This window comes from Zeugodacus cucurbitae, chromosome 3, assembly GCF_028554725.1.
Source record: "Zeugodacus cucurbitae isolate PBARC_wt_2022May chromosome 3, idZeuCucr1.2, whole genome shotgun sequence".
Taxonomy (NCBI): domain Eukaryota; kingdom Metazoa; phylum Arthropoda; class Insecta; order Diptera; family Tephritidae; genus Zeugodacus; species Zeugodacus cucurbitae.
The window spans coordinates 472,441-495,399 of NC_071668.1; the positions used below are offsets into that span (position 1 = coordinate 472,441).

General features: G+C 35.4%; 2 protein-coding genes across 10 annotated transcripts in view; one reads left to right on the forward strand and one right to left on the reverse strand.

Moving 5' to 3' along the window:
* The first annotated feature begins 351 nt into the window (after positions 1-351).
* On the forward strand, positions 352-9,361 carry LOC105209645 (nicotinate phosphoribosyltransferase). 6 transcript variants are annotated; one of them, XM_011180166.3, is made up of 13 exons: positions 352-544; positions 1,914-2,119; positions 2,267-2,437; positions 2,499-2,625; positions 2,911-2,994; positions 3,092-3,219; positions 4,142-4,282; positions 4,354-4,525; positions 4,948-5,292; positions 7,469-7,734; positions 7,855-7,981; positions 8,063-8,345; positions 8,407-9,361. In XM_011180166.3, exons 2-13 carry the CDS (start codon positions 2,029-2,031, stop codon positions 8,482-8,484), a joined length of 2,013 nt encoding a protein of 670 aa, XP_011178468.1. In that variant the 5' UTR covers positions 352-544; positions 1,914-2,028; the 3' UTR covers positions 8,485-9,361. The 6 variants fall into 6 exon arrangements, with proteins under 6 accessions (XP_011178468.1, XP_011178467.1, XP_054083628.1 ...); XM_011180165.3 differs by having other exon boundaries at positions 354-513; XM_054227653.1 differs by having other exon boundaries at positions 354-513; positions 1,982-2,119.
* LOC105209644 (uncharacterized) overlaps positions 8,635-22,959 on the reverse strand; it is a 64,401-nt gene continuing 50,076 nt past the window's right edge. For all 4 annotated transcript variants that reach the window (XM_029038762.2, XM_011180161.3, XM_011180163.3 and 1 more), the window contains one exon: positions 8,635-17,142. In XM_029038762.2, coding sequence (XP_028894595.1) covers positions 13,570-17,142 — 3,573 coding nt within the window. In that variant the 3' untranslated portion in view covers positions 8,635-13,569. The remainder of the gene's footprint in view (positions 17,143-22,959) is intronic.

Genomic DNA, 22,959 nt, shown 5'->3' on the forward strand with positions numbered 1-22,959 from the left:
CAAATGATAGTCAATATAGGTATAGAACATAATAAATTCAAAGTTCGAAAAATAAACTTTAGAAACATATCTTAACAAACCGATGTTGTGGAGGTAGCAGCAAAATATATTCCGTGAGGTTTGGTGATGTGAGTAGTTCATTGACTTTGCACACAATAACTATTGTGTTGAGGAGATTAGCCGAGGAGCGTCTATGTTCATCGTTTGTGGCCAGCTTAAAGAATGTAATTGTGACAATAAAAACAATATACTTCTTTATCGACAACGGCTTAGGTGAATATTTTGTCAAGTGTCAGATATGACAGATTGAATATTGTTAATAAATCGTATGTGTTTGTGCATACATACATATAAACACATTAGACATTTGTTCTTATCAGAAATAACATTCTCTTACGAGGGAAAATTAGTAGCGAATTTGTGACGGAAGGAAGTTGGAAAGTGTTTAAGAAAAAAGGATATCCATATAAAGTTTAAAATAATTGAAAGTTATAAAGTACTTCAAATAAACCAGTAAGACCGTGATGCTCAAATGTTAAGACAAGTACTCATAGATTATTGATCAAATGTGTTTTTTTTTCAATTGTTTATCCTGTGGGAATTTTGTATGGTGTTTTTATCATATACGATTACAATTATGTGTGAAGTTGAATCATTAAAATATCATGTAAAACTAGTAGACAGGAGAATCTCCCTCCGACCTTCATGCAACCTTCAGCTGCGCCTCACATGTGCCTCACTTTTGATTGGTTTAACGCTCTTAGAAGCACTGCGAGCAAAGCCAATGCAATGCTTACTACATTGTATGAACGTTTTACTGTCGCTGCTAAGTAACACAAAATAAACAAAATTGGGGTTATAAATTTAAAAAGTCGTCATAGTCTTATTTAGTGCTAACAGTGCAGTGAATGAATAGTTATAAACATACCGGTGGATAATCATAAAGTTTTAAATATACAAATGTGGATTGTGTATATGCATAATTAACTTTAAACAGGTGTATATACTTAAATACAGCCTTAAGTAATTATGCATTCTAACCATGATAAGACAATAGACCCAAATAAGTTGTAGTATTTTTATTTAGAAAATATAGTAAAGTAGTAAGAAGTATTCTTCGGTAAATATCAAATATATCTACAAATCTTGGTGGTGATGCGATAACTTCCAGTACAACCGTTTTGTTGTGAAATTTCGTGCTCGTTTGAGTGCTCGTACATACAGCTAAATGGGCGGAAGGAAATTGAAATAACGTTAAATGGGTATTAATATACGTATAACACGATATGTTTTAAGAACATACGATTTTTCTAAATTTTGAAGAAAAACTCGTAATGTTCGATGGGACTCTTCAAACAAATATTCTGTGTCAAATTTATATTCTTTTAATTACATATGTACATATATATTTATGAATAATCAAACACAAGTATTTGTAAATAATAATACTTTTATTCTATTGAAGTCACGTAAATATAAATATATAAGAGTATGTACATACATATATTCATATGTACATATGTATGTATCTGTTTCAATTCAATTTCATAAATTAAAATAATGTAAGTACACATACTTATATATTTTTTCAATAATAAATTATTTATCTATACATTGTGAAGTGATATTGAATGCTAGCATTGTGTAACAATATCACTACGTACTGAATAAGGAATAAAAATATCACTACTTGTAAGTGCATTTTGATATGTGTACCGAGCAAATAATTTGGACGAATAATATTTCTCTTTATGGAACAATTGGTTCTTCAAATATAATTCATTTTAATTTGCACCAAACGATTTTTACTAAACATAAAGATCCTTTCTACCAATAGACTATTTACGTTATTGTAATTTTATTAAATTCATAAATTGTATTTATTAAGTTTTTATATAAAAATATATTTAAAGGTTCGTTAAATTGAAGTCAATAAATTATACTCTACATCCTTAATCTTAAAAAAAAACGTCCTCAGCAGAGTTTTGCATGCGGATATTTTCATAACGAAAAAAATAAGGGATCAAGATGAGTCAACTGCAAAGTTCCAACTCGGGTGGTCAATTTATGGATCGTGGACGCATGAATCAGAATGGGGTTGTTCAGCCTCTTTTAACTGGTGAGTCAGCGGCTGAATGATTTGTTATATTCCCCTAATGATGAAACATCAATTCTATATATGTATTTCATAATAAATATTGTATGGAAAATTTTTATCCATTTTTTATGTCGGAATATACTTTTAATAAATAATTTGTTTTATTAGATCTTTATCAGATTACGATGGCATACGCTTATTGGAAGTCGGGTAAAACTGATGACCAATCTGTGTTTGATTTGTTCTTCCGAACGAATCCATTTCATGGAGAATTTACCATATTTGCTGGACTGGAAGAATGTTTAAAATTTTTAGATAGCTTCCACTATTCTGATAGCGGTAAGGATTCTAATCTATTGCGTTATTTATATAAATAGACTGAGCATAATTTCCCTATCAGATATTGACTATCTAAAGCAAACATTACCGGAAGGTGTAGAAAATGAATTTTTCGATTACTTAGCCAGTTTAACAGCAAAAGATGTTACTTTATACGCCATCGATGAGGGTACAGTGGCTTTTCCAAGGTAACCAATTAAACTCTGATTTTTATGTGATAACTTTAAGCTCCTGAGTGCTTTACATGGCATATGTTATTTTGTTTTTGCTTTTATAACCATAGCCCATTAAGTAGAAATATGAAAAAAAATTATTAATTTAATTATCTGTAACATTACGTACATTTATATTTGTAATTATATGAGAATATATGTACATAAGTTAATGACAATGAACTTTGTGATAAAGAACAATAGCTTTATATATATAGATTTCATATATGTGTACTATATATTTGTTTTTAAATGAAATAGGGTACCCATAATCAAAGTTGAAGGACCTTTGATAATTGTGCAACTCCTGGAAACAACATTATTGACGTTGGTGAATTATGCGAGGTACATATATATATATATATATATGCTTCAAATGTTCGCATAGCCATATCTTTATATATATGTATTTCATGCAAATTCTCTGTTTTTATCATTTAAGTTTAATGGCCACGAATGCTGCACGTTATCGTATGGTGGCTGGAAAACATGTGAAACTTTTGGAATTCGGTCTACGTCGTGCTCAAGGGCCTGATGGAGGCCTATCGGCATCAAAATATTCCTACACGGGTAATTTATATACATTTATTCGAATGCAATACTGTAGAGAGTTGTCTTACCTTTTACGTACACATAAATAGTCGATGAATATTGGCTATAAGAAATAATTTTGCAGTCAAATCGGTACGTTGCCAAGGTATTAATCGCATGCTTATTATAAATAATCAATTAAAAGTGCTATGTTATAGATCCATCACCTACACAGGTGTTTCATTGATTTAAATGCTTCAACTATTTGCCCAGCGCAAATAATTTTTCGACTATTGCTTGATGATGTGTTTGCATGCAATCACTTTAATATGCTGCAATACAACATAACAACATACACATATGTATGTATGTATATAAAGGAGCATGAGTCAAGAGTGAATTAACACTTCATATATTCACACACATTCAGCTCGCAAATACATGAGCCTCTGCATGCCTATGTATGTAAATTTGTATTTCATACCCTTGCGATTGGTGTTATTGAGCAATACTCAAGGTAATAAACAACAAGAAGTGTCTTTGTATGATTGAATTCCTTCAGAAAAAAGCGAATGCAAAGGTGTTTTAAAAGCAATATTCATGCATACGCAAGCATCACATACACATATTTAAACATTTGTTTTGCTCAATTAGCGTACCATTTCGTGTCGGGCTATTTTTCATGTCTGACGTATGAAAACTGCTAGGAAAGGACTATGCGTAATACTATAGAAATATTCTCTACTTTTTGTTGTGTAATATATCACGGATTAATTCCATGTGAAAATATAGACTCTCTGTTTGTGTTTTACCAAAATTGGTCATGTGAGTTGGTATTGTGCAAGGAAAGGTTTAATAATAATTATTAATTTGAATTTTTCACACTGGTTATACAAGCAAGACATTTTTCGAGAGACATATTTACAAATTTATTAAACACTTGTAACATTTTCTTCTAAAGGGGGCTTTGATGGAACATCTAACGTGCTGGCAGGAAAGCTATTCAATATTCCTGTTAAGGGCACCCATGCGCATGCTTATATCACTTCATTTTCTGGCATTGGGGAGTTAAAAACGCGTCTGCTAAGACACAAGACAACAGGTATATCGAGGCATTCAAATAACCGTTTTTTTTATTTTTTTGACTGGCATACTTTGAATTGATTTGATCAGGTATAACTGGTGATCTATTGGATCACGCTGTGCGGCATCGACAAGCATTGGCACATGTGCTCGATGTATCACAGGAGGAGTCCAGCGAAGGTGAATTGACAGCAATGGTGTCCTATGCAATAGCGTTTCCCGATGGATTCATGGCCCTAGTCGATACGTACGATGTTAAGAGGTATTTCGCTTCTAGGCAGATTCTCTCGGAACTACAATTTTACCAATTATTGTTGTTTAACTTTATACATATATTATTACTGTCTATGGTATTTAGTTTTACCCAAAGTCAAAGATAACACAAATTCAAGTATTCATGTGTACGTACATTGACGTATGTATGTATGCATAAGTGCAAAATACAAACAGTACCAATAATGCACATCCTCATACCATAATTATATTCATATATATTCCATTATATCATTCACTCGTTTATGCCTATTCAATACGGGTAGGAAAAATTGCAAACTTTATCATATTTCATATTTCATGTCAAAATGTGTGTTATTATGTCTTGTCCCGCTATTTGAGTGTTTAGCTTAACTAGTTTGCGAAATAGATAAGTTCATATATGTACGTATAAACCAATGTATTTAACAGCAAAGTACAAGCTTCGATGTCAAGCAAAGACAACAGTGTGACAAACCATTACGATACGAATCCTATGAACTTGTCACAATCTAACGGCAACATTCTGCAGGAGACTGTTAACGGATGTACGACTGAAAATGACGCGCAAGCAAAAAATGCAAATCTAGTTACCACGAATGGAAGACCATGTGTTGGTGCATTACCACTGGACCCTAGTGCAGATGAATCATGTTCGTCTTTAAATTCAGCCGGTAAACCTAGTGTCATTTCTAGAAACAAGACAACAAATAATCAAACTCTTACGTCATCTCCTCCAAACGCGTATCTGCCAAAATATGTCGCGAAGTCATTCAGGTAAATCAAAAGGCTTTAAAACTCTCGAGAGCGTTCTCAAATCATTCTTATCATTATTATATATTTGTGATCAAATTCGTACCTCGGGCCAATACAATATTACAAATGTATGTAAACAATGGAAATCTAGTTAAAATTATTAAATGATAGTGAAGTAATATATACAATACTTCAGGGCTTCAAGTTTCGAGGCTGCATTTACACATTTACTCGATGCTGCTGTCAATTGTAACGGTTTTACATTCTAAAAAAAAAACATTTTTTTAAACATTACACAAGAATTTATGTATGTATATTGGAAAATGTATTTTGTTGTTTTTTCAAATTCAAATTTTCACAATTGATATTTTAAACCTAAAAACACAATCGTTCTATACGTACATACATACATTGGTACATGCTGGGAGTTCCATGATATCATCTATTTATCACACTGGTAACGAAAATGTTAATGCGTGAGACCATACGTTTTTGTTTGGATCCATTTTGATATAGCAAAGCCCATGGCAAAATACACAATATGTAAATGTATTACGGAGTGAAAAGTTTTCAATTAGAATTGATATGTATTACGTTCTATTAGTAAATTTTTCTGAAGAAATTACAATCATTTACACAAAAGCATACACACATACATATATCAATTTTAAAAGATACATTTGTTCAAACTCAAATTTTTACTTAAATTATAAATTATATTGTTAATCACCAGTGTCCCACTTTCTACATACATACATATATGTAAGCACATATCCATAAGTATTTACGCATGCATACCTAAACTACATACATGTCCAGATGTGATTGTGAATATAGTGAGAATACTTATGGTTTCCTTTGGACACATAACGATCTACTAAACCGAGAAACCTCAAAATTAAATATAAATGACTTCCCGGCACTATTTTGGCAGAGGTATGTAAACCCAAATCCATAAATACATACATACATATATCTTAGATAAGTACACCAAGAAAAAAATGCATTTGTCATTAGGCGTGATGCCACATGAAACACAGCTTTACCATGTACATTTGTATGTGCGTGCATTCCACGGAAGAACGCCGGCTCGCATATGCACATATTACGTGTGAAAGCGTAATATGCAGCTTAAAGTAAATGTTCAAGAGTGGTACACCTCATACATACATACTACATACATACACACACGTGTAGTCATCAACAAAAATTCATATTCTTTACAAACATATTTGTTGTTAACAAAATATCGACGCTAATTTGGTGCATACCTATGAACATCTTCATATGAATGTCTTACCCGCATCAGGACGAACAGGTACATGTTATACTCATATGGACGAAAAGTCACATTTGTTTTGTGTTGTTCAAGTTTTCACGTGTCTATCCCCGCCATTTGTTTAACCGCATTTAAAGAAAAGAAAAAATGTGAAATTGTGTCCGAGAGAGCACACTGCATGGCTTATGTGTTCTTGTGCATTTTAATTACAGTTGACTTTGTTTTCCTAGTTAGCTTCCGTGTGGTCATACAGTAGTACTATGCAACTTATTATTTTGTATATTTGGAATACAGTTGACTTATCTTACTTATCTGCACATATTTTTCATAAGCATCCGCGATTTGGTAATAACACAAACACCTTTACAGACTCTTACAAGTATATACGAAAAAATATGTAGTATCCGACACACTGTAACCGGTCATGCTTGTAGTTTGCCGATTTTGAAGCAAACGCAGCGAATAGTTTCACCTTTAGACACTCCTTCGCTACTTTTTGAGCATTGCAACCAGACATGCAAAAGCACGATTCTTGAAGTCAAATATACATACATAAAGTAGTTATAACGATCGTCTGCACACCGTTCAAATATCGCCCAATGTCGGTCGGTAAATATATTTACATAAATAAGCATTTCATGGAGTAGAAGACTTGAATTCGGTATATTTATAAAAAAAAAACGACGTCGAAAATCAATCAGATTCAGTGAACCCGATTTTGTATAAACATATATACATACGTGTATAAATATATCGACTTGGTCAATATTGGGACGGTCTGATTAACTTAGCGTACCTAACTAATTCAATATCGAAACAATACACGACAATGTGCAAATTTCAATTTCACTGTGTCACATAATGTTTGTAATTGTAATTTTCTGCTCCTTCTTTTCCCACAACTGAATCCATCCATAGAAGCGGGCTTTTGAATTTCTGTGCTGTTGCCTTGGCGCTAAACGATTTGGGTTATCATGCAGTTGGTATTCGTATCGACTCGGGCGATTTGGCCTATTTATCTTGTTTGTCACGCGAAACATTCGAAAAGGTAGCCGAACGGTTCAAGGTGCCATGGTTCAACAAACTGACAATTGTTGCATCGAACGACATCAATGAAGACACCATTCTCAGCTTGAATGAACAAGGCCACAAAATTGACTGTTTCGGAATCGGTACTCACTTAGGTAAGCTCGGTGTCTGCAATTACATTTCATTATTCATTAACATTGGAAGTATGCCTTATGCAATAGTATTAGGGTATACCATATTAACCATATCAATAATCCAATAAATGTATATTTCAGTAACATGTCAAAGACAGCCAGCTCTTGGTTGTGTGTACAAGCTAGTTGAAATAAATGGACAGCCACGCATTAAATTGAGTCAAGACGTCGAAAAAGTCACAATGCCGGGACACAAGAACGCTTTCAGGTATTATTACATTGCGTTACATTGCAAATGGATGTGCCATATTATTATTTACATACATACATATACATTCAAATGTTACAGACTATACAGTGCTGATGGGCATGCACTCATTGATTTGCTGCAGAAGGTTTCGGAACCGCCACCAAGTGTTGGTCAGAAAGTTTTATGCCGTCATCCCTTCCAGGAGTCCAAGCGGGCTTACGTAATCCCCTCCCATGTTGAGCTGCTGTACAAAGTGTATTGGAAGGACGGTAAGATTTCACAACAATTGCCTACGCTAGAGCAGGTGCGGGAAAAGGTAAAAATTTCACTTAAAACGCTGCGGAATGATCACAAACGCACACTCAATCCAACGCCCTATAAGGTATGTCATGTCTCACTTTTCGAAGCCAAAAAATGCAAGTGTCACTGCTTCTCTTCCTCAGGTGGCCGTCAGCGACAATTTGTACAATTTCATACACGATTTGTGGCTACAAAACGCACCGATTGGGGAACTCTCATGATCTATATAATTCTCTAATTATCCAAATGAGTCATGGCGCAAATCGTATGGGATCGATCAATTTTGGAATGAGATTCGTCAAAATTTGATATAGACACAGATACAAGCAAATTACATTCTGAACTCTCTTTTCGATACATAGGCATATATATGTATCTGGAAATCGGATTGAGGAAATATAAGATACGAATTACAAAAACAAAAATACAATTAATATACATATGTACATAAAACAGTTAATAATGATTACAGCACAACTTATCAGGAAAGCGTCTTGTGCCTTATGTACACAGACCCCATTAAATATAGATTTGCATAAGATTGTGAACTCGTTTGTATGACTTCTAAGTATAATTGTTCAATTATTAGTTATGAAAATAAGCGCGATTGTAGGTACACACACACATACACGTGTACTTTGTATATTGAACGGTGCACTGGTAATGGAAGTTATTGCAACTAAAGATACACATATTTGTCGTAATTAATATAGAATACTTTTAGATGTCATAAAAATGGATTGTGTCATTTGTTGTGAAACATATTTACTTACTTTCTCGCAAATGAAAAACATAAAATCTGCACAATTTATCATTCACTAACCCTTTTATTGCGTATTGAATGCATAACTAAATTAGCATTCCGAATTATGTAAGCCACAATATATGCTATTTCTTTACAATTAATGAGAAGTTTTCTCTGTCCAACACACCTAATGTAGTTTCGATTTATAATGTCTGTAGTTATTTAAGTTACATATTATACCATAAGCAATGGGTACAACGTACTCTCATAGGCGTATTTTGTATATTTAACATAGTTCAACGATCTTCAATGTTGAAAATTAAATAAAAATGTGTTGACATATTCAAATAAAAGGTTGATTTGTCTTTAAAAATAAAATAAAATTCGAAATTTAAACTCTGTATAGGCAATGTGTAGAGGAAGAGTTCGTCCACGTCAAATGGAAACACAAATTACACTTATTTTCAAATTTTAATACTCTTTATTATTTATTTATTTATTGGTTGTATCATTGTCTTGTACATTTCAAAAATTCATATCCTTATTAAGTACTCGTATATTATTATGAAATATCTTAACATTCTACTCTGAATCGTCACACGGGGATTGTTTATCGATTTATGTATGCATGTACTTTGTATATTAAGTTTCCGTTCGTTTATTTTCATGTGGTGATATATGTATGTATGTATGCATGTATAATATATAATTCACTACGTAATATGAAACTGTTTAACGTTGAAGATAAATCATTTATATATTTTTGTCACTTTTTACTAATCCGCTTCATTATATGTATGTATGTATGTTCTTAAATTCTTTATTGTTTGGTTATAGTTCTTTGATTAATTATCAGAGTATTTGTACACTTCTTGCTTTAAAAATTGTTGATTAAGGAGTAGTTATGCGATGCGAATATTATAGTGAACACATTGCTACTCGACAATGTTATCTGTTTTTTTCATATTAATATTTAGAAAATAAAAATAATGATTATTGTTTTCCATATTTTTTATTTATTTATTTATACTTATGTATGTATGTATTTTAATACCCAGTTCTCCTGGTTTGTTTTGTTGTTGAGAGGTCTTTGGCATTTCATTTACTTAAGTGTTACATTAAACGATTGTAGCAATATTTAATCTATAAAGGTTTCAATCTAACAATTTGCTTTTTGATCATAGAAATTCGCTTTCGAGCGTATAAAAATTACGGTACTAAATGTCAGTAAGTTTGTTTATAAAAATGTCATGGAGAATTATGCGGTCAATACTCATTTTCGCATCAAGTGCATTTACTTAAACACATTCCACCGACTCTCCATAACGAGTATGTTGTGTATACATATATATATATATATTTTTAAGTAAATGTAACCAGATTTAACAACTCTTCAATGATTGGCTTTATTGCATCGGTTCTTTTGTTTATTGATTGGAGCTGTACATAAAGGATTAACAATGATGCCTTATAAAACGAAGTGTCAATAAAAGTAAAAATATTTTTTCTGTATTTCTAATACATATATACAAACATTCTATCATATACACACATAGCTGTACACATAGCTTTTTAACAAACCGTCAACGCGCCGCCTTCCCTACTACATATGTATGTATGTATTTGTATGTGCGTACTTATCTATACAAATCTGTGTATATGTATATCCTTGAAAACAAAAGAATTTCCTCAAATATAACATGTAGTTCACTTAAAGCAATAAAGAGAATTAGATTAGCGCTAACACCGAATCCAAGTTTAGGCGCGAAACACTTTACTATAATGCATTTGTTTGTTTTTGGTCCAAAGTTAATCATATCCCTTTATAATAAAAAGTGAAATATTCAAATTATATTTCGAAGTTCGATCTCTTTATTGCTAAAGGTGTCTTTCGTCTTTTTTGAACATGAAAAATTGTGACCGTCGACTTTTTGGCAAAACAAAATAAAACACGCAACTTATTACAAATAATTGTAGTTTTATTTTCAGTAAATTTGAAATTTCTTTTTAAGCTTACAGTAACACAAATTCTTAACTGTCATCATTCATCTTTTCAATGTAATGTAATCTTATTGTTTTTGTTTTTTTTTTGTGTTGTTTTTCGTACCTACATACAATATGTTTACAGTCAAGCCGACTATAGATAATTAATTTTCAAAACTTTTATGTGTATGTATTATAGTAGATATTTTGGATACTTAAGTATTTTTCTGTTTGCGTTTTAATGATGTACAAAATTACACAAGGATAACCTATTCAATCTTAATCTTTAAAGGTTATGTTGGTTGTGCTATTCTACATAAATCCTCATCGGAGTTGGAGTAATTCAACTCCGACAGCAGAACTTGTACGCAATTGTAATTATGCACCTTTTTGGTATTGTTGTTAATATTGTTATTGTTATTATTATTATTATATTATTTCATTAACTTAAATGGCTGATATTATTTCACTACTTAATTGTTATTAACAAACTTATTTGATTTTAGAAATCTTTACAAATTGGTTTTTGTTTTTCTTTGCTTTTTTAACAAAACAAAATCACACGAATTGTTCCAAGTTTATTGAAATTTAATTCTAATTTGGTCCGAATATTAAAAGACAACAAAATATTTTTGAAAAATATGTATAACAATAAAAAAACGATAGAGTGACTAAATAGACACAAAAAAGGAAGGCAGAATCGTAGATATGGTTATTAGCGTGCTAATGCTAAAATAAATATTATAAACAATACTAAATAAAATTAAATAAAAATATTAGCAATTTTTGTACAATTAAATAATGTCAAACGAACTGAATGAGTTCTTTGCACATATGTATATCTCTAATTAGAAATAATTCTATATGTTTGTATGTATGTACATATGTATATTATGAGTAACATAACTATGAGTTAACATATACATACATATGTATGTACATATGTATATGTCTGCACTAAACACATACATTTCTGTTTGCTTGTGTCTGTTACTTGATTTTTCAATTAATAAAAAATATATCCACACTAATTGATTATAGATACATGCGTTCTTCCTCAAAACTGATTTATATTTTAACTGGTGGGCTTATCTGGCTTGTTTTCGTTTCAAACACAATAAACAAATATAGGTTATACGAATATACTATAAATACGTTCATGTTATTCATGTAAGCAGAATCATATCTACCTAACATTTTTAATCAATATTTAACAATTCTAGGGCTAAGTGTACAACAGCATAGAGCATATCCGTATTAATTTTCAACAATTTTAAAAAGAAGAAAATTCATACAAAAATGGTGAAAATCCAATGTAAATTGCTATGCGTGCCTATTGAACTCAAATAGAGCAGGAGATATTGGAAAACAGTAGCAAGTAAGCGTACCTACGTATGTATGTATGTATGAATGTGTGCATAGCATTTACTTAGTGTGCTTTATGGTTCTAAATATATTTTTATTGAATAACATTGCTATTCATATACATATGTATGTATGTACAAACTAAATGAACAAAAGCGCTACTTACAAATATTGAATTCATATTTAAAATATACATGTATATGTATGTACATAGGTTTTTTAAATAATTTTCTTTTTTGTTTGAATTCCTTTTAAAGCTTTGGTTTCAGTAAATATATTTATATAGATACTTATATACATATTTGTATGCATTTTTTGCTCTTTAAACAGACTAACAAAAAATTACAGAATAGTTATTTTCAAAAATAAAGGAAAATTACTAGGAGACGGTGCTCGTAATACGGGGAAATTACAAACAATAAACAGGTTTTAAGAAAAAAATTAAAATGGCTCACATGAGATAGCGAAGAACTAGAATTTTTTAATTTAATTTAATTTTTGGAAAATGTAAATACTTATTGAAAACCACTGATATTAAAACAAATTATGTGTACAATGTGAGTACACATTATTCCATTGTGTTCCCGCTGACTTTCCTCATGCTTAGAATCTAAATGATTGCATTAAGTTTTTGTCATTTAACTATTTCCCAACAATTTCTTAGCAGTGTGACGAAAAAAGGACACAGAAGTCCTTAACGAATGTAATCGGTCCATATATTTTAAATATTTGAATATGCCACAAACACTGCATGTGTTAAATTAAGGAAATTGTCAACAGTAAGTTCTTTTCACCGTTTTTGTGAAATACATTAAAATCAAGCTGAAGCGCATACAAATCCTTTAAAGCTTACTTCTTGATTTGTGAGCTTGTGACAAGCTTTAAAGCTTTTAGCATGCAAGCTGCTACATAGAAGGTGAAATTCAATTAAAAGAGAAGCACTTCCATATGTGAGTATTTGGAGTATTTACATTACAATTGTTTAATTGTACTGTTCACAAGCGAAGCAGAATAAGGGTGTGTAAATATGTAACATACATACAAACTCATATGTATGTATTTGCACTTGTACTGCAAATGTATTCTCACATTAGCACATGCAAAAAGAGCTCAGAACTCATCTCAACTCAGCCCATCGTATTGGCCTGGTTTAATGTACTCTATGGTAGATCCTTCGAACGCGCCGACTATCAGTCTTATTGCACTGCAACGGTTATATTATCTCCTCTTTGACCCATAATTCGGTGTTTGTTGTTGGTGTTTCTTTTTTGCTAGCCTTTGTGGCGAGAGGTGTTCGGGTCACCTGATCGTTACATATGTCGTTGTTGTTGTTGACCTTAACATTCACGATGAACTTTTCATCGCCTAATTTTGTAGTCTTATGGACTTCAAGCGACTTCCCGGACGTCAAACTAGATTTGCTAATAAGTCTTCCGCCGCGAGCACAATTCTGCTCTTTTTTAATGCTTAATGTACCTGATTTTACATTTACACGGTTCTCACTAGTTTTCAGTTTAGCGCCGGCGCTATCTTGATCTTCCTGAAAATGTTTGTCAACTTCGTTGAACCTTGTCTTTTCTTTTACTTTTGTCAGCTCGTCCCCATCGTCCGCAGATTCGGATATTTTCGCAAGGGCGTCAGAGGCTGACATTTGCGCTTTCTTCATAGATAATTCATCACTGCTGCTGCTGCTGTCGAACAACTGTCCAGCGGTTGCGGCAGAATGAGGCGACAGTGGCGTATTTGCTGTTGGTAATATCCCCAGGGAGCTACTGTGAGGCGCCTGAACGTCTTTCTCTACCGTATGTGAGCTCATTAAGGGCACGTTGATTTCGTCTCCGTCATCATCGGAAGAGTTTGTATCACTGCCGCTAGCATTTGTAACAGTAAAACGGTTAGTATCCGCATCGTCATCACCCATATCAGGATCGCTCATCTGCGTGTAAGCTTTGTTTTTATTTTTTGAGCACTTGGTGCCATAATCAGACAATTCATTAGCTAACAAAGCTTCATCTTCCGAATCGATGTTAGGATCATGACTATTTCCTTGTGATGTATGTTCAACTAAATGGCATGGAGTATCTGTGTTTGCTGCATACGTGTGGTTTAAGCTGTCATTGCTTTCACTGCCACTTTCGATTCTAGAACGCTTCGGTTGCGGCTGTGTACCTATATCACTTTCATTCACATCAGTTTTGCTGTTCGCTGGCTCATCCACATTTTCTTCAATGTCTACGCTACTTCGGATATGATCAACGGTATTAACAGCATTATCGGCCTTCTCACTTTCTTTATCACTCCCATTATCGTCATCATAATCGCTTTCCTTACTGTTGCAAGGAACTTCTTTTTCATCTTCGCTGTCGCTGAATTGATCATTTCCCGACTTATTACCGTTATTGCCATCGACAGTTTCTTTAGTTATACTGGTGTTTACAAAATCGTTCTCTCCTTTGATCGATGATGATTTTTTCAGTGGTAAGCTGCGAACTTTTTCATCTTGAAACCCGTCTCTATTGTCCAAACCATTCGACTGAATGGGAGGTTCTTGTAAACTGAGAATCTGTAAGTGGTGTCGACAAGTCTGAAGTTGTTCTCGAAGTTCTCTAATCATTGTATCACGTTTATGTATTATTTCGCTGAGCTGAAGATTGCTGTAACGTATTTGTTGGTTTTCGTGTAACACTTTTCGAAGTAGGCCGAGTACACGATCTCGTTCTTTGGGCCCAGTGTCACGAAGTGCTTCAACTGCCATATCCCAAGGTGATAAAATATTGCTGCTATCCGCCTCTCCATTTACACTGTCGTCGTCTGTGTCAGTGGACAGCTCGAATTCGGAACCGACGTAAGGCAGTCCATTGTACGAGTGTTGTAGTTGGGATTCCTGCCGATTTTGTGCAACTTTCGTGGAATGGGTGCTCAAATTTAGCCCTGTTGTGGTAGAAGACTGTGAAGGCGAATGTTTTACATGATGGACATTTTGTTGGGAGCGGATGAGGAGATGTTGTTGTTGTATTGTTGATAGAGGTTGCTGTTGTTGCTGCTGACGTTGTTGATCGTAAGCGCGCTGATTGTGCTTATAAAATTCATAATGTTGCTGATGATGTTGCAATACTTGCATTTGGGGTTGCAGCTGCTGTTGTTGTTGTTGTTGTTGTGAAGTGTGATTTGGCTCTTGTTGCGTATGGAGTTGGGACAGTGCAGCTGTTGGAGGTAGTGATGGCGGAGGTGTTGGCGATCGAATAATATTCGATCGATTGATTAAGTTTTTGCTTATCCGAATTCGGCTGTGCAATTCGTTGTGGTTAATATTGTTGCTGGCAGTAAAGTTTGCAGTTATTGGTGTTGGCAGAAGCTTGGCATGCTGATTCACAGTAGCAATAAGCGGCTGATTTTGTGGATCTCGGCCAGTTTCTCGACTATGAAGAAAGCGTTGTCCACGGTCACCACTAATGTGTTTGCTATCGTTGCAAGGGGCAGGTGATGTGGATGAGGTGATCTCGTTCGATCCCGAAAATTCTTGAGAACTGTGCGAATCGGTCGGAGATAGAGGGCACGTGCGTGGCGATTGTGCTAGACGGGTTTGCTGCTCCGATTGTGGTAATGTTTGAACATGCCTGTGTTCTTGTTGATATTGTTTCGAAGCAGGCAGGTGAGCAGGCAGTAGTTGTTGCTGTGGAGGCGTCGTAGATGCCGTTGACGATGTTGAACTAGCTGAAGAGTTTGAGGTATAGAGCGAATGTCGTCGAGGTTGCAATTGCTGCTGCTGCTCTTGAAGTTGCTGCTGTAGCTGATGCATAGCGTCTACATCACTATGACAACTGTTGCTATTACTATTGCTGTTACTATTACTATTACTGCTACCATTATTATTGCTTAAAATTTTTCGTTGTTGTTGGCTCATTGTCAGAGACATAGGCGATATTATTGGCAAAATCGCGTCATTATCGCCAATCGGTATATTTATACGGCATTCGGCAGGCTCATCGTCGCCCCCACCGGCATTGGTACAGGGTGGAGACTGCGGCATCTCATTCGGTGTATTGGCACGTTCTTGCTTTATTTTCAGTTCAGTGGGGCACAAATTTGTCAAAGGCGCCTGTTCTTGAAGTTCTTGTGCGGATTGCTGTTGCTGATGCAGACTTTGTTGCTGCAGCAAGTGTTGCTGTCGAATCTGTTGTATTTCTCGTTCTCTTCGTCCCCTCTCGTGCTCGTGTTGCTCACGTTTCTCTCGTTCTCTCGAAAGCTCCTGGTCGCGCTCTCGTTCAACGCGTTCGCGTTCGCGATCTCTTTCTCGGTCTCGGTACTCACGCTGCTCCTTTTCCCTATCCTTAGCCAATACGCACTTGCGGGGCACAAGAGCCACATTCGGCTGGTAGGTGCGCTCGAAACGTTCCCGATCTGTGCTACGCACTACTCTTTCCGGATTTTGTAACACTGGTGGTTCTTGACTTAAATAGGGTAGTGTGGAGAATGCGGTAACAGCGTTGTAAGTGGCAGCCGGATGTAGGAAAGATTTCGGAGCCCACGGTCTAAACGCCGACATCGAGCCCATCCGTTGCTGCTGCGCACAATGCGCATACATAAGCGATTGATAGTGCTGATATTCCAGCTGATAGGCAGCGGCCTCTTCTAGACCCTTCGCTTTCTTCGTTGGAATACCAAGCATTTCGGTGCGCTGTTTGTCGGTCATATTGGACATCTGTTGGTGTGACAGCGATGTCATATTTGACAGTGGATGTCCCAACTGAGATGTGAGCATTTCATCATCTACATGTAATGCATGCTGCAATGAAAACAAAAGGAGTCGTTATTTCACCTCACAATCTTAAATATAAATAGTTAATTTACAAATGTTAAATAATAAAATACATAAATAAATAACCAAATGGCATTGTAATTGAGCATAAGGCACAATTCCCGAATTCCCGAAAAAAATTGATTTAATATAATAATGGCATTTTGGCATTTTGAGTGTTTTGCTGATATCCGACAAAGAGATATACATACTTATGTATACGATATAGAAAGTATAATATTTCTAAACAAACGTAATAAATTTCATGCTATAAAATCTAGAAGCTGCTGAAAACTAGTGTTCAAAAACCGCTACTTTATTTCACAACGACGCTATTGTCAGTTCGTAACAGTACTATGCTTATTACTTGCTGGCGGTTGACTGTAACTTCTAAACCATGGCCTATTGGCGACTCCGTCTCCGACTCGAGGTGCTGGTGAATCGAGTGTCGTCACTCTGCTGCCATGTCGTCTTAAATGGCTAGAGAATAGATAAACGGGGAAATATTAGTATTGCTGAGCACTAACGACCCATTAGGCGCAATAGTCGTAAAAATCAAGGACCATAAAGACAACCGACAAAAGCTAAAATGTAAATGTTCAGATGGGTACGACGTACAACGTCAGCGCAACTTCTGAGGAATGAAACGTTTAAGCTGACATTGAGATACACAGCCGCAACAGCCGGTCTTTCGAACAATCATGGAGACCGAACAGAAAAGGCGAAGGTGAGTTTCTTATTGCATTGACCTCAACAGCATTGCATTTTGGCTTTACTCCGAAAGCAGCGTTGCTGTCGTAGCGTTCAACAGATTCTATGCGGCACATAACAGCAGCAATCTGTTTATTGTCACCACGGACAACATGGGGTAGACATATGCTTGTAGACAGCAGACGGTCAGTTCAGACGGTCGCACTCGGCTACTACTCTGTAGCCACAGCGAATGCGGCATCCTGCCACTGCCATGTGTCCGCACAAACGTATACACAAATGTATAAACATAATATTTGATAAATCGCGGTTTCTTTGGCATACGATATGATTCAGGTCAGTGATGACGACGCGCCCAGTCTTAGTCTCGTACGTAGCGCACATAGAATTTGTACATAAATTATCGGTTAAGCCAGGTTTTATGTACAAACATTTCATAGAGCTTGTGTTCGTTCGCCTTTTTTTGGATGTAAAACTTTTTCGCACATACAATCATTTCCGGCAAACAAATACTTCAGATCATCAGCAAATAGTCAGCTACACTGCCAACACAAAAGACACGCACATAAAGTCTCCTTCTATGGCCTAGACGTAAAATATCAAATAAATAAAAGCACAATCGCAAATTATTCAATGCAACATCAATAAATATCCCCGACTTGTCTTATGTAATGCTTTTCAGTAGGAAAATTCGCAAAATTCCCAAAATTTGGGAAAATGGTGAGTACTAAATAAACAATTAGCGGAAAGCAGTAAACTAGGTGGGATAAAATGGCATTCGTCAATTCTGCAATTCTGCTACCGACGTTTGAGCTACAGCCACGAGCCAATTAAGAGCAGATATCGCAAATATAAGAAATTGTGCTTCATAGTTCTACGAGTATATGCTCCTGTGTATGTATATGTGCAATTAGGTATATACGAGCCTGAGTAAATGCAAATAAGTATTAATTGCAGTGGGAGCAATGACATCCGCTAGGATTTGTTGCAGAAAGTGTTTCAATTAAAGATTGACAAAATGCAGATAAAACACCACTGCCACCAAGGCAGTGCCCACCCTTCACAACTCTTGTTTACCACGTCCATTTACAATGAAAAACCGAGAAATTAAGCAGAGTTCATTCACATTGGCGAATTTGTGGTTGAACGACGATTCTATGGAGGTAGAAGTGGGCGATGGAATGGGGTCACCTAGCCGCCACCTAACTGTCTCTTGTGAAATCTGATTGAAGTTGTGAAGTTGGTTGCGATGTTAACGGGGCTGGCGCATTGTGGGCTAGACGCTTGTGGTGCCACGGTTAAAATAAGCAGCATCGAAATGAGGCGAATAGCCTGAATGTGTATGTATGTGATGTGTATGTGTTGCCTCTCGAAACGCTTTATTGTTTTCTTTTTACCATCTTTTGTATTGCTAATTGCGAAATGTATACCGTGATAATACTTCTGGTTAAAATTTACTGCATCGCCTAAAAAGATGAATTCATAATTTATTTAAAATAAAAAATTGTTTAAATTCTCGCTCATCCAACCAACCAACGCACTCATGCCACACACACTTTGTATGCTTCGTATATGTGCTCGTAGTATGCGAATAAACTCTCAATGGCTTCATTACCATTTCAGATATTTTTAAAACTTTGGAAAGTTGAGAAGGGGAAGTGTTCGGAAGTTGGTTGTACTCGAAAAGTTATTGAAAAGATGTGGTTGTGGGGCAGAAGTAATGCGAGATGCACAATTTAAAAACAAAAAGTAGGAAAATAGTGGAAATGTGAAAATGCAGAATATCAACAGCGTTGAGCACTACTGCAAAAATTTAATTAGACGAATACAGTACGTTGCAATGCCAGTCAGGGGCCGGAGCGCATTGATGGACGGGAAGAGGCGGCAGGCGCACAACTGCATACAATAGTGGAAGGTTATATGGCAAACTGTACTAGCTACAGAATTGAGTGACGACCTCTTGACGGGCGGACGAATGAAAGGAAGTGAACGAACAACTCATAGCGGTGAAACCTTCGAGTATGGTGCAGGATAGAAGTTGGGGGCTGTCGCTGGATGAACATGATGATGGAGCGTGTATATTCTCCGCAAGTTCGCCTACATTTATGTATCAGGATATGTAATCTAGTCATTATGCGTCAGTGTCGAGTGATTTAATTTAAGCAATAAATATTTAAATAATACAATAATAATAAATCAATCATTATTTAATTTAATAACTATTGACTATGACATTTGCCTAGGATCAAGCCATGATAACATTTTATATAACCAAATAAGATTTATCCAGAATTGTACATTTCATGTCAACCTACCATTAGTAGGCAAATAAAAGTTTCCCAAACGAGAATGGGTCTCATATTTTCTCGAAAATCTTGAATATATTCATACTCGTTTTTATAGTTCAAAGAGAGACAACTTGCCTGCTATTAGAGGAGAATGTTTCCATCCAACCAGCATCTCTGCAGGACTTTCTTTTAAGCAGAAAACCGAATGATAAAAAGTAGAACCTCTGTCTGAAGGAAATGAAGGATGTGGAAAAGTGAGAGCAAATGACATTGAGCAAAGGGTGTGAGGTATGATGTGAAAAGTGCATCTTTGTTTCAAGCTCATATACAGATTTGTACATATGTTTAAGTGGCATAGTCAATTAAGGCAAAGGACGAGCTCCACTTAGTCAGGCTCCACAACTTGAAGCTTATAAAGAACGGTTTAGCTTAGCTGGCTGGGGGTTTGTTGCTTGCATGCGACAAAAGGCCTTAGTAATACCTACAAGTAGTGGATAATACGAATACTTACAGAGAGTTAACAGCAAATAGAAGCCATTTTTAATCGAAAGGCAAGAAACGAAATGTTAAAGAGTGTATAAACAAGGGACAAGCGACAGCTTTCTGCAAAGGGTAAAGAGAAAAACTGTGCAATAAATTTACCAGCCCGTAAGATCTGTTAAAATAATTCAAATAGAAGAAATATGTCCGCAATATCCGAGACTATTGCAAAAATAAATACATTTAAGTCGTAACCTTGAATGTGATTTCGCCCGTTTATGAAATGTGATGTGGAACACAGATTTCGCCCATCAACTGATCACTCTCTGACATAAAGTACCCACACATAAATAAACATACATACAAATAAACATGAATGTAAATATGTGTATGACTTAGTCTCTTGAGGCGCAAATAACAAATGCAACAAGAAACAAAACGCTTGTAGGGGGAACGTGTAGAAGCAAGTAAGTATCGTACTTACTTATTTACAGCGACGCGTAATGACATACATACATACGTATGCAAGTTAAAGTCGCATTCATGTAGTCACTGCGCTGGATGCAATGCGAACACCCTACTCATTGAAAAATGGAATTGGTGAGAGGGGCAGTGCAAAAACCTGTCCGTACATTGAACTTGCGTATTTTTCTTCATTTTTCTGTATTTATTTTGTTGTTGTTGTTGTATCATGTTTTTTTTTTATTATTTCCACAGCTTGTAATTTTTCGTTCATTTTTTATTATTTTTTACTTAGCGTAATGAAACGGTGGCTTTTATACTCCACCAGGCAATTCAAAGGTGTTGCTATGGCCCACTGCTACGTATACGCAAGCTACATAGATGAGGACCGGGGTGCACTGAATTTTTATTTATGCACTCAGCGGGCGGCTGCCGCAGTACACATACAACATTGGCAATGTTTTTATTTTGCTCTCAACACCGCAGTGCCACCGGTGGGTTTGGCTTCTTGAAGTACTGACGAGAGATGGTCCGTTGCTTCTGCGTCTCTCAGCGCAAGTATACCGTTTAGTACGAGTATTTTCTGATCGTTTTTAGAACAAATGTAAATCCCACACAAATTAAGCGAAGTTAAATACAAATGTTGTTACATTTTTAACAATTTGGAATTTATGAAAGGTCGATGATTTAAGAATTAACTGGCGATGATAGAAAAATAGTAATAGAAATATCGGAGACATTTTTTTGTTCAATTCTATGGAAAAGGTTGTTTCCTCTATCGAACTCAACAAGCTTTTTAAAAGCCGGAGGGACAAATTATTTTAGAAACCTATTTAACAATTCCACATACACAATACATCAGCCGATATATCAGCCCACAGTTTTCGGTGCATTCACGAACGGACTCATATCGTACTTAAATAAATTGCAATTCTCGTACAAAGTTGTTGACAATGGCAAACTCTTCGCTTTGTTGTTGTACTTATTGTTAACTAATGGTGCACTTATTGTTTTTATTTCCTCCAACAAACAACAAATTATTCAAATGTTGTAAACGCTTTTGGCGCTCCTATTTTCACGTCGCACAGTCAACGCGTGCGAAGGCTTCAATAACTTGCAAGGCGACATTTGGCCAAGAAACCAGTTTCATTCTATTCTTTCTGTAAGCAATAAAACTCACCTACGACTGCATGAATAAGAATATGTATCGTGTGTACCTAGTCACACGAGCTATAGAAAACAATTTGTGCCGCGGGTTGTGCGCCTCTCCACAGAGCATTTCTACTCTGTTTATGCCATTTTCATTAACATGACAAGCTGCAGTTGTGCCTACGAGAATATTATTCCCAAAAAGAGCAAAAGGAAAGCTGACAAGGCAAGTTCGACTTCCCGTTCACCTTGCAGAGGACACTTGCGGGCACACATAGTGGATAGCTGAATAGATGTATAGTATTGTGTATACACAACATGTGCTCACTCCGACCAGGGTATGTATATGTATATGCAATTATTTACATGCTCTTATTTACAATTTACTTAAAACGGTTACTTTTACCACTCCAGATGAAACGGTAAAACAACACTTGGCTAAAAGAATAACTTATTTTTGTATTTTCTTTCGATACAGACATTTCGTCTGAGATCTCCTTAGCGCTAATCTACATATCTATGTGGATGAACATTAAAGACCACCTTAGTGCACAATGTCTATGCTAATACGATTTCATAAGTGCTGGTCATGCCATCAATGGACAACACATTACAAATCATTGCCCACTCATTTCTAGACATGTGTGCTATGTGCATTGAGTGCTGCGTTGCTTCTTCCGATGGAAACTGCAGCGAACACCTTGTGGCCCATATG